General features: G+C 30.5%; 1 protein-coding gene across 1 annotated transcript in view; it reads left to right on the top strand.

Annotated features, from left to right (window-relative positions):
* The first annotated feature begins 1,908 nt into the window (after positions 1–1,908).
* LOC108687315 (protein tincar) overlaps positions 1,909–13,850 on the top strand; it is a 37,305-nt gene continuing 25,363 nt past the window's right edge. The window contains exons 1-3 of the mRNA XM_018193009.1: positions 1,909–2,182; positions 3,378–3,602; positions 4,273–4,404. Coding sequence (XP_018048498.1) covers positions 1,909–2,182; positions 3,378–3,602; positions 4,273–4,404 — 631 coding nt within the window. The remainder of the gene's footprint in view (positions 2,183–3,377; positions 3,603–4,272; positions 4,405–13,850) is intronic.

The raw sequence follows: 13,850 nt of genomic DNA, 5'->3' as shown, positions 1-13,850 counted from the left end.
CAACGTGACTATGAAATACTGAGAGAAAAGAGGGAGAGACAAGAACTGCACTCTCTTTAGCGCAGACAGCAAGAAAAGATACAACGAGGAAAAAGAGCCTCCCAGGAGGTTCAATGGCGCACAAGAGATAAACCGTCAGCATTGAAACTCCTGCGTAGTTGAGCAAAATGAAAATGACTTGAATCGTTCAAGAGAAAGCGTCATCGTTCGAATAATTATTAACAAAGATTAGAATATGAAACAAGTGCAAAGAATTTGTATCGATAAATCATAAAAATGTTATCGGATAGTTAATCGCAGTTTATTTAAGCTTTATTTAAGTTTATTTTATTTAAGTTTATGTTCAGAATATTGTAATCTCAATTTCATAAAACATGAAAAATTGTTATGTTCTATGTATTTAATTTGATGTGCAGACTTTCATAATTTGTGTTAAGCTAAGCATAAGTTTCACACATAAATAATTGAAAGAAAATTTTATTTAATTGTGTAAATTATTTTAACACAATTTTTCTTTGAAATTTATTACATTTATTTAATCACACAAATAAAAAACATCATCACAAATAAAAAACTTACAAAAAAGAACAACTTCAAACTTTTGCTGGAAAATTATAAAATTGTTATTAAAACCGTCAATTGCAGTTTAACAATATTATAGCAGAAATATTTTTATTATACGAAAAAAAGCATTATTTGAGTTGTATGTGTGTGTGTGTGTGTGTGTGTGTGTGTGTGTGTGTATGTGTAATATGTAATACTGTTTTTCATTTAATAACTTGTGTCATAACTGACGTCAAATATCCTTGAAATAAGTTTCAAATATAGAATCATCATGTTAAAAAGAGTTATGGTATTAAATAAAAAACAAATTTTATTTTAGTTATTGAAGTATAACATGATCGTAAAAGTCTACAAATCTTTCTTATATCCCTATATTTTAGAAATGGTTCAAAATTATGAAAAACCGCAAAATATATATTCGATTGTTTCAAGAAGCCTAACTTCCTTTAAAGGAATAGCTCCTTAAAATAATCAAACATGTATTTCGCGGATACAGGTGAGAATGAATGTTTTTATAGGCATCCTATATATTTAATCAAATAAAATAAAAATTTTTAATAGTTTATAAAGCTGGGATCATAATACCTACTTTAAACACACACACACACAAACACCCACCCACCCACACACACACACACACACACATACACACACACACACACACACACACACACACGCGCGCACACACACACACGCGCACACACACACACATATCTGTACACAATAATTGTATTAGGAAGGTCACACGTTCAAGCAAATTTGTCAAATATGTTTGCTCAAGCTGCTTATGCAAATTAATTTGAACATGTGTGTCAGAAAAGTTATTTGTGCAAACCAAAGTAATTGTGCAATTTTCTGATATAAACGTTCAAATAAATTTGCACAAGCAGCTTGTGCAAGCATATTTGACAAATTTTCTTGAACGTGTATGGCCGGACTTAGGTTACACAAATAATCAAATTCGGGCTCTAATAAATGAATCAATGAATGTGTCTATTGGAGCTAATAAGTTGTTCAAGTTGTTCAACATTAAATTAATTTTATTAAAAATATAATTATATGCGACACACAAGTACGAAAGCACGTATTCGATTCTTTGGATAAGGATTGACTAATTTTTTAGAAATTTTTGGGAAACTGTTTTGTGAATATTTTTATGTATTAGTGTTTATTAGGATATAATTTTATATATTGAGAAGAATCCAAAATAAAGATCAAAACATATACGAACATTTTTTTTTAATAAAATTAATGTACACTTGTACAATTTGTATTCTAATAGATATTATATTTTCATTGGATTAAATTAAGCGCATGACTCTCAATTGTATGTTTCAGAACAAAATGTCGATGACTGGGAGCTTAATGGGATACGAAAACAATAACGATGTGAACCAGGCCAAGTGTAAAAAGCCGTTGAAGCCGCTGCCAGTTGTATCAAGTATAAGCTCCGGTGGTGTTACCACGACCACGAGCAAGTCGAAGAGGGCACGAAAATCTACGAGGAAAGAATCGTGTATACGCGGTCATGTGAACAGTCTCTGGTCCGTCTGGTACGGCATCGTAGCTGTCGCTTTTCAAGCGTACATAGCAATGAGATACGCCAGACGATTTGCCGGTAAGATAACTCTACCTCGTTTTATTCTGCTAAAATACGCTTTTCTACGGGATCACGTTAACAACATTGAATTATCTGAAAATCTTCTTTTGGACCAGTGATTTTGTCTCCAAATAAATTATTTATTTACTATCACGTACAATGAAATTGAATTAAATCTGATAATCTCCCATCAATGCATACTATAAAATTTTCGATGGAACCTCCTCTTTCTTTTTGATACCAACATAAGATTGTACAACATAAGATTTTATATCTGCAGAATTATTTGATGTATAACTTGAAATGAATTTTTTATGAAATAAAAAGAACAAAGTGATGATTATGAAATTACTTTAGCGACTTCGAAGCGCTTCTCTTCCCCTTTCATTTGTTACTTTAATCAGTAAAACTTCTGAGCGAGATTCCGAATGGTTCGTTGCCTTTCCTTATTTTCTGACTATTTCCGACGGCGGTTTTGCGTAAATTTCTTCTCTTGGCAGCTGGTACGAGGCTTCCATTACCGAAGGTCATTACGTAAAAGACACACGGTAGAAACGAAATTGCCAACAAAATTTTTTATACTATCTATCTCTTTCCAAGAAGAAATCTTAATCCCATCCAATTCGATAGGATTAACAGAAAATCAGAGAATTGTTAATTAAGTAGATTATAGAGAGAGAGAGAGAGAGAGAGATTTAAGAGAATGTAAACGAATTAACATCCTGTTAAAAGGATGTTAATGTTGTGCTTCCTGATAATTCTTTAATCGACTATTTAAGAATAACGAATGATTTTCCTTTTCTCCGATTATTGCTTTTCGTTTAATCATTTGCGATATCAAGACAACTGTTTAATTGGCCTATAAAGTGAGATTATCTTTTCTTCGAAAAAAAAACTTCTTTTATCATAATTAGATTGAGAAACAGAAGATAATCTCTAAGTTTATATTTTTTCACAAAAACAATCATAGTAATTGATACAATTTTGTAAATAAAAAAAAAGCTCAAAATAAGATTTTAAATAAAAATAAGATTTTAAATAAAAATAATACCTTTTTAAAATAAGATTTTAAAAAGACAAACATTTTAAGTTTGACAAATTAATTCGTCAAATTTAAATTAATATATCAATATCAATTCACATGCTTCTTCTTAAATTAAGTATGTAAAACGTTATTCTTTCTAACGTGCGTGTTTTTGTATAATTCCTTTAGCTTACTTGTCATTACCATGGCCAGCGGACGCGCCACCTCCTAAAATTGAATTGTATGCCTGCCTGGTGCTAGCCGGCACCGGAGTTGTTCTACTTCCGGTGCTACTTGGTGCGGCGTTCTTGAAGCTCGGTAATCTGGCAAACGATGGAATAAAATTAGGCCGACATTTGAGCGCTTGTTCGCGCGACCCTCCATCTTCGCTTCTCACTAACAATCCTGATAATAGTAAGTAAACCATAATTTCAAAGTACAAAATAAATATTCATATTTCACCAGTACAAAAAAGCGTATATGATATACTATAAAATTTGCAATTATTGTTAATTGATATATTTAAGACATAAAATAATTAATAGCTGTCTTAACTTATTTTTATTCGAATTGAAAATGTTGATAAAATTTTTGTTGTTTTTAATCAGACTGTAAATAGGTATCTATCTTAAATTATTTTATATTTATATAGTACTTTATATTTATACATAATACTTTTATTTTGTTGTTATGTATTATATATTATTCAAATCAAATATATATGAAAATAGTGTTTAAAAAAAAGTAAATGTGCGATAAATCTTATATATAATACTATATTTAACATTATTATAATAATTTGAAAATTTAAAAGGGAGATAACTTATTCAAAATTTAATAGGTTTAATAATTTGATGCAAGTCTTTAAAATCTATTCGAAAATTTTTAGAAATTTTCCTTTACAGCAAAAAGTACAATCAAAGTACAATCTGTCATTTCTATCGTAATAACATAAAGAAAATTGAGTATAGGATAAAAACTAACATCTGTTTTACGTTTTAATTCAAAAACGACTGATTGATCTTAATTACAATGTATAACTTCGAGAAAGACGTTGAGCAGGGTGATAACTACTCTTTTTTAGGTCTGGTGAATAATTTATGGAGACACGGTGGCCCTACGGCGACCTTCGTGCATCTTTGCACGGCCATGTGCTTCCTCCTACCCTCTCTGCTCATGGAAGCGAGACTAATACATGCTGGATTTCTGCCAAAAGGTAATATAAATGTCTCTGCATTGCTACTCGTTACACTTCTTCTACGCTTAAAAAGAAGACATATAATTTTTCTTTCAAAAAAATAAAATAATAAGAGTATAAAAGAAAAATATAAAATAAATAATTAATATTGTGTCAAGTTTTTATAATTTTTCATTCTATTAAAAACCATCAATGTTACGTGCAAGATCAAATATCCATGTAAGATAAAAAAAGATTTGAAGTTTCTCAAGCAAGAATTTCAAGAAAATTTATCCGAACGCAATCTTAAATTGTATTATGCTACTTTAAATTAGGAAAGTGCAAACTCATCACGCGCTTCTTTTTTCATCTCTTTTTGAAATTCTTTTTTGTCAAATACTTAGTCTTCTTTTAATGTTAGAAATTTACTTCAAAGTCTTGATATTAAAGACTTAGTTTTCTTTATGCCTTCAAAAATTAGATGTAATAAATAAATAAACTAAAATAATGCAACATAAAACAAATTAATTTTATGTTGCATTTAGCTAATAAGACATTCGCTTTTTTTTTTAATACACGCATTTTATGAGCTTATTATTTGTAAGTTTCAAATGAAATATTTCTATCGTACTTTTTGCTAAAATACACTCTCGCGATTTCGAGTTTTGAACACGTTAATAAATAAGATAGCGATAAAAAAATGTAAATACTTTTTCAGATAATTTTTACATTTTACGATAAGATAGGTGACTTTGCCCATAAATCCAACTTCCTGTCAAACAGAGCAGTATACCACGCTTTCATTTCACTTTAAAAGTGCGGTTACCGCTCCCGGGCAATATTGAATGAGTAATAGTCGAGCTCAACGATGTCGACAGAAGCAGACGTACACTTTGACGTACCACGATTCCACGCTTGCTGAATTTTCACGGGGACAACGCGGCAGATATATAACGCGAAAGAAAACAATAAAATCCACGTGCGAGACCGAGCATCTTTCCGCGATCACTTTTCCTGGAGCTTCCCATTTCGCGTGTGCACCCTCGCTTGTGCAAACAATGGGATAAGAGGGTTCGGCGAGGGAAACTACTGTTTGTTAATGCAGTACGCACTTGAAGTACTTTCGCTTTACTGATCTGCAAATGTCATTTGATATTTAAACTAAATGAAATCTCTAAATAAGACTGATACTTTGATAAATCTCATTATTTCAATGACAATAACATTGTTAGATAAATGCAAAAAAAAACTTTATATTTTATTGAAGTACTCTATTGCTATTTATATCATTTCTTCATCTCAAGAAATTTTTACATTTTTCTGAGATATTATAAATTGCTTGATATTTATTTTTTAATTTGACTATTCAATTTTTATATTTTATCTTTTTCAACAAAAATTACTTCCAGATTGATCAAATAATTTTATACGCTTCCACGTTTATGACGTGGTCATAAAGAAATGGTAATAATTTATAGAGTCATAAAAAAAGAAAGATAGTCATCTAAATATCCTAATACTTCTTAACTTTATTTTATTAAGCTGGTATCTCTCTTTCTTTCTCATAGAGTTTATATTAAATTTATCTTTTTAAGTTCTTCTTATACAGTAAATAATTTACAAATTGTTTGTTCATAACATTAATCGATGCGACGATACCCATCATCTCGCAAACTTCAAATTGTCCAGCAGATGATGGGCAACAGCTAATTTGGCGGATGTACGTTAATCTCATAAATTTTAGCTAATGTCCGACCGGCAGGTAATAATCTCCATAATTAAAGCGCCGCCGTAAAGTCACGTTCGTTCGAACAAATACAACGTCCGCGTCTGGCACAGGTTGTTATTACCAAAACTACTAAATACACTCGCCGCGAACATTGAAACGAAACAACCAGAACGTTTCGTCGGATGTACGCGCAGCTTAAAAATTGTACTATCCCGCAACATGTTTGAAGTTTCTACGTCCTATTTACCGACAGGATAATACCAAGCCAGATATTCTCGGTTCCGGAAATATCATCAACCGCTGAGCAGAAGGAAAGTTTCTACACGGTTTCGCCCATCTCGTTGGCGAGCAATCGCGCCGACCTGAATAAATGCATTTCTACGTCGAAGGCTAAACTCGATAAACCGCGATTTACGACAAGATTCCTTGACGCATAAAATGAGAAATTTAATGAATATCTATACACGCGCTTCGAGCTCCCGTTTCTAACACATACATATGTGACATCGTGATGTTTCAGAGTTTTTATTGAAAGATGCAAATATTGAAACTGCTAATAGTGTAAACATTAATTGACACTATAAAGAATCGCATATTTAAGAGAACAGTTATGTTCAAGAGTTGAAATAATTTAAAAATAAGATGTTTAGGATTTTTTAAAGAAAATTATTTAAACGTTTTCTTTTAGAGAAGATTTTCCTCGTTAATGACATTAATAGTCAAATTTTTTCATTTTTATATCTATAAAATCTTATAAAAAAGTTACAAAGTTTTGTAGATCATTCATAAAGTTTATTACATTAATTTTACAGAAAAGCAAACTCTAGAGTGCTAATTATCTTATTAAATACCGAAAATAATAATTAACATTCAAAATGACTTTAATTTTGAGGCGCTTTAGAGGCGCACAAACAATAGCCATACATCTTTTTATGAATAAATTCTCGAGACAGTAAGACTAATAGTCTTTAGTTTATTAACCGATGAAAAGTTTTTAATGCAGAGTTTTCATTTAATCAAATGTAACTAACACCTTACTACCCAGATAATAAGATGACATTATTTAACATCAAAATAACATCAAATATAATGTCATCTTATCTTTAATGTCATTTTAATCTGAAAATGACGATAAATAATGTCAACTTGTTACTTATTTCATAAACACAAAACTTTATGTGTTTAAACTTTTTTGTTACTCTGTACTGATTTTCGAAATTTATAATCCAAACATAGAATTTGTTTATATGAATAAAGTTATACATAGATAGCAGACAACAATATTATTGTTACATCATTGCCTTTTTAATCTTTTCATTGCGTATGATCGTGCAATATATCACGTTAGAAGGAGAAATTTTCAAGCAGATGCAGTAATGACAGTTCCAGCTTTGCTAGCGATAACATACACGGTAGTAAACTCGTCGATGCATAGGCGAAAGTGTGCAGTGAACATTATTCATCCCCTGAACTACATTACTTAGTCTGCACTACTTAGTCTGCACTATAAACCAAGCTCTTGCTTTCTTGACATGAAAATTATTCCAAGACACTATAGAAAATATCTTCTAAATTTATTTAGATGTAAAAAATGTGCAGCATATAGCGTCTGTTAAAAAAAGTATATGTAGTTTAATTTACTAATTAAAAGAAGGGGAGCCGAATTAGTTTTAATCGTGGTTTTATTGTTAATAGCTAATGTATATTTCAAGTGATCAAATGATATTAATTTTTAAATAATTTAAAATATACATTAGCACTATAAGGACCTCATTAGCAATAATTACGAGCGCTTGTTTTTCACTTTTTATTAAATATATTAAATGTGTTCAGATATTTCAATACATTTAAATGCGTTTCTTTCAATTATTTAGGAACGAATAGCAATCTTTTTTGTGTATAAATTACATATTACATTTTTTATTAATTTTAATTAATTTTTTATATAAATAAATTTTTTTATATAAATGAGGAATTGTTGGATAATTTGAATAATACTTCCTAAACCTCCTTATTAAATTAATCATATCAATTTCTGTATGTTATTTATACACAATTATGAATATTTTTGCAATTGACATTAACGCATCTTGTACAATAAATGGATAGATTATGTATTTACAACATTTATTTTAAATTCTGTATTTATAAATATAGCAAAAGTGTTTTTGCAGCGCGACGTATCGACGAAACGAGTTTTCCATCGGATTGTTAATTAAATGCCCGGAAAATCAAGTTTAATCGCATTTCTACGTTCTCCAATCCCAAGCTGCGCACAGCCGATTTTGAAATATCGACGCAGACAGACAGTGTTTCGGACTTTAGCCACATTAATACGGGGAGTCAATATATGTGTATTACACGCGCGCGCGCGCGCACGTCGAAAGGTATCCGACGTAATGCACCACCGAAGCTTGCAAATAGGTATCATTCGCAGCGCGTATTAAACTCGCTCGTAATTACGGTAAAGTGACGTACACAGTCTGCACCGACAGGACGTCGCTGGTAAACGCTTGTCCGTGCACATTCGTGACTGTTTCACTACACGCTTGCTAGGACTGAAAATTCGATTCGACTGAGAGCAACTGAGAGATACTTTCAAGTTTTTCTATCCAGTTCCGCCGCTTAATTACCGGCGATGTCTCATCCAGCGGAATTGTTCACAAAATTAAAATCTTTAACTCGGCGGAGACGGTTGTACAAACTGGTGTTGTATGCTTTCCGTTCTCGACATCTGCAGCGGACTCTTTTTGCGAGCTAGGATTAATTATAGACTAAAACGCAAACGATGTCAAGTGACAAGAACATTTTTCATACTTTTATACTTTTTATTCTTTTTCTGCTCGCTCTCCGATGTGTAAATCTATGGTTGTCTCCTAGATAAATATTTTTAAATCAAACTTTCATCAGTGAATATTTTTTAAATTTCACCACTAGATTTTTATACTTTAAGTTTACTCTTTTGACAATATAAGAGTCTTTTTTTTATTTTTATATTTTTAATTTATCTTTTTCGATGATAGAGAATCTGAATTTTTAAAATAATTAAATAACAAAGATAGACCAAAGCGAATCGGATCACACGGCGAATTGGATCAATATATATTTTGAAACAGTTAATCAATATTTGTCGTTAGTTTTATTATTTCTTTGTTTCAAACCAGCTGTTTTTGAAATAAAAAAGTAATAAAATTAATAACACATAATGGCTATCTCAAAATTTACATTGATCTGATTCACTCTGTGATCCAATTCGCCTCGGTCTATCTTAACAGGAAATTTTACACTTCCACGCTAATAAGAAAGAATTGTGTGTGACAATAATTTATAGAACCAGAAAAAGGTAACCATTTATCCAGGTAGAATACGAAGTCATAATTAAGTCACAGAACGTCATCATAACGTCATTTGATATCTAAAAATTGACTTATAAGTAACGAATGAGATCATAATGATGTTCTCATGATTTTCTATTTGGGTAGTTAAATTCTATTTGTTTGAACATTTCCGATAATTTTATTTATCTCTCTCTTCCTCTTTTACACAGTTTATATTAAATTTAACTTTTTAAATTATTGCTTAGAATAATTTAAAATAATTTTATTGTTTATCGACAACATAGAAAATAACTTTGTCAACAATAGATAAATCTATTTAAAAATTACTTTCTTTTATCGTTTTATTATAAAATTATAAAAACATATTTTTTATTTGATTTTTTCTTACATAATGTCTAAAGACTATGTAATTTGTAAAATTATATTATTATTAAGATCCAAAATAATTACTTAGCTATGTTATATTCTAATCGGCTTTGAAAATATACACATAATTTATCACGATTCAATGCGCGGGTGTTAAAACACAACGGCTTTTCTGCGAAAAGCGTAAATTGCAACGGTTTGAAGAATAGCAAGACAAATTGCAGTGCTCCATTTAACCCCCGTAATTAATCGTACGTATATAACATCCAAAGAAATTCAATGCGAGAAATGCGAAAAGTTAGACACATAGATTACAAGTTTGTACTTTTCCTTGACAGTTGACGTGCATTAATCAAACGGTACAAATAATAATTACCGAGCACAAAAGAATTCGTAAAATATGATTTAAAAAATTGATAAATTATTAATCGATTCGAAATTTTTCTTTAGCTCTAGATTCGATTGAAAACCATTTTTTACATAATATTTGTAAAAAATATCTCTGCGAATGTATCCGTGAAATAAAGTTTCTTAAAATTTACGCAAAAAATCAAATTTAATAATAAATGATATAGCGTCATCGTATCAGAAGATTGTCGGATGCGTCTTGTGGATGAGAATTTCGTTCACACCGGAATGAAGTTTTGAAATTTGGATGATTTAGAAGAATATCATAAATATATGTTACTGACAGAACTGTGTACTTGAGCGCTGGCACTGCTAGCAGGTTCTTGTACAAGAAAACATGTGAAAAATATAGGAACATAGAAATAGAAGTTAAAGTAGAAAACTATGAGAACCTCTGGTCTGGCGCGATCAAAACTTTGGCCATCGCATGCGAGTGCGAGTTTGTACTAGTTTAATGCTCGTATTACGCAAGGCCATGTTTATGTTTACGGTAGTTTAACACGGGAAAAGCTCAGAGTGTCTCGACGAATCCTGTTCACGCCGCTCGGCATGTAATACATTGCATACATCGACTCCCCGCTCCAAGAAACTATCCCTTATCCGGTTTGTCTCCTCGCCGACGCCAGAATTAAATTCGTCGGGGATACGAATGCTCGTGCAATTCGCGTGCATACACTTATATTTTGCTAAATACGAAACGCGTAGCGCATATTGCGAACTTGGTTATTACTCGTCAAAGCAATCCGATTTATCAAGGTATGCGACTCCAAAGCTCTCAACGCAAAGTTGCACGTACGTGCTGCGAAACCATAAACTTCCAAAACATGCATTCATAGCTTTAGCATGTCTAGGATAAATATATTGAGTAGATGAAACTACAGCAAAAGCATGAATGCGGTTTCTCTAATGAAAATTGAACGAATAAAGTTAAACGGATAGATGTTTCTCAATTATAAATTATATTTTAATCAGATATTTTAAAAGATGCATTATTATCACAGTAATAGATATTTATATTAGAGTAACTCCGGTATTTGCGTCACGCGAGAAATTACATCGAACAGAAGTCAGAAAAAATGAAAAGAATCAGCACACAATTCTGTTATATATGCCTTTATATTATTAGGAAACATTGTGTTATGATGATTCAGTGTTTTACTAATAATAATGAAATTGTTGTCAATTGACCTGATTTGTTAATATTATATAAATAACACAATCATTATATTATAAGCTACATAAAATGATTACTGCAGAGAGTGCAGATTTGGAGAAGGCTTAATGGTTATTTGATGTATAGAAAGATAATGAAGAATGGAGTTTAGCACAAAATAGAGAGATTCTTGAGTAAAAGAATTATTTTCGTGCTACTGAATAAAAAGTCATTTATGTGTTACAAAGCGCGTTTGTTGCGAATGAATTCAGGACCAATTAAAATTTAAGAGCAGTTATAAAGTCAAGAATACGTATTCAAGATAAGAATACATATTAAAAATCACGCACAGGCAATAATTTCAAAAGATTTATCATTTTTATCATTGTCTCATGATCATATCAAATAGCCACGAAAATACAATTATACATTATAGCTTTTTATCATATAAACGCGCGTTTTTCATGTTAGGTTCACGTCAGATACATTTCACATCCCTAAAATTACTAATTCACAGTTTGATGATATCGTTGTCGTTTCTTGCTTTTACGATTAAAGACAATATCTTGCTTTAGTAATTAATTCTATCGCGTGTCGTGCGGTTTACATTCGCTATCTCTGACACCCATAAAATGCACTTAATAATTTACGAGTTACAAATAAACTATGAAAAAAGTTTTAACGAATTCTGATCGAATCACGAACTTTTTTATTGTCTATTTATAAAAAGAAAATGTAGATTTTAATAAAATTAGTTAAATGCAAAAAATAATATAGGGAAGAGATCTTTTTTAAATTAGACTTTTTTTTAAGCCAATTTAAATTTTATAACCGAAGAAAAAATAAAAAAACGATGTTATATTAAATATAAATTAAATATCTAGTATTCTCTTAAAAATAGATTTTGTATTAACAAGAATATACGATCATATCAAATAGTTAAAAACTTTCTTTACCTTCATTAAGTTATTCTATCTTAAATATAAGAGGCGACATTAAAAGTGATTAGCATTTCAGTTTGTTTCTTGCAAATAATATTTATTACTATTGCGTAATAATTGGTATTTTATTACTATTGTGTAAAAGTTATCCACGCCCCGAATAAATGCTTTTCACTTTCTGTAATTATGTAAATTTTCTAGTTTCATTCTCAGATGGTCGTTTTATACAGAATAATAGAACTTCTCACGAAACGCTCGAAAAGAAAGCCTTTAACTTTCGTTAAAATCCCGCTAGCTAACGTTAAATGGGAAATGCATGCTTGTTTTTTTCAATCTGCATTATACTATGTGCAATAAAGTCATCGTGCAACAGATTTGATACGTTAGTTACGTTCTAAAGAACGCAATCACGAATGTAATTCTCTTTTTTATCCTTGATATTGTTGCAAATATTGCTTCCATATTTGTCCTTAAAGAAATACTCAATCAATAAACTTGAAATATGCACATTTTTTGTTTAAATAGCAGCCAAGTAAATATCACACATACACCTATTAAAAGTATACATACTTTCTTTTTTTATGCAATTCTTTTTTATTTGATATTTTTTATAATGCATTAAATATTTATCTACACAAATTATTGTTAGTACGATACTTGCGCAAATTCTAAATTAATTATATAGGATATTCTAAAATTTGCGATTCAAAATACTATAGCAAGAATTAAATTCTCGAAAAAAATTAAATAAAAGTCAAAATTTACAAATAATTTTTTATTAAATTTTTAGAGAACATTCTTATTATATTGTAGTATTTTGAATCGTGAATTTTTTAATTACTCTGTTATACTTAATAAATAATATTAAGAAATAAAAATAAAAAGTTAAATTATATTAGAATATTATTCAATAAAAAGCATAAAATCGCAAGTTTGTATACAAAAATAAAAATGTTTTTTATTTTTGTATATACAAACTTGCGATTTTATTTTTTTAAATAGTCTTCCGTTCAGCTAATAATCCACATTTTCTTATTTAAAAAAATTGCAAATAAAGAAAATGAATGTATTTATTATTTTTTACATGAGCGTTGTGCAAGAAAAGAACAATAGTTATGTCTAAGCACGTTCGCAATGTGAATAGTACGCGGATTAAAGTCGACGCCGATCCTGCAGTAGTACAAGTCAACAATTCGTATGGTCTGTTTGCAACATGGAGCGAATTCGAGTGTCCGAACATGACACGAAATAGCTCTCGTTCATACTCGAAAAATAGGACGAGCAGCGCTTGAATCTGCTACACTTAAAGCATCGTACATATATTACACGATTATGATTCACAAACGAGTTTGATGAAAACAGCCTCTTCCTTTGAACTTGCCTGCGTCGCTTGATGATGCAATACGAAGAGCCCGCATAATGAAATTGCTAATCGCGTAGTCTGCTAATCTGATGGCTGCCATAAACGTCGATGGTTAAAAGCGTCCCTTTAAATATTCGGCACTAAATCTCTATTGAAGATACAAAAATGCTGGACTGATCATAAGTAA

This window comes from Atta colombica, unplaced genomic scaffold (assembly GCF_001594045.1).
Source record: "Atta colombica isolate Treedump-2 unplaced genomic scaffold, Acol1.0 scaffold205, whole genome shotgun sequence".
Lineage (NCBI taxonomy): Eukaryota > Metazoa > Arthropoda > Insecta > Hymenoptera > Formicidae > Atta > Atta colombica.
The sequence above is the reverse complement of the archived record's forward strand: the minus strand, read 5'-3'. Positions and strand labels throughout refer to the sequence as shown.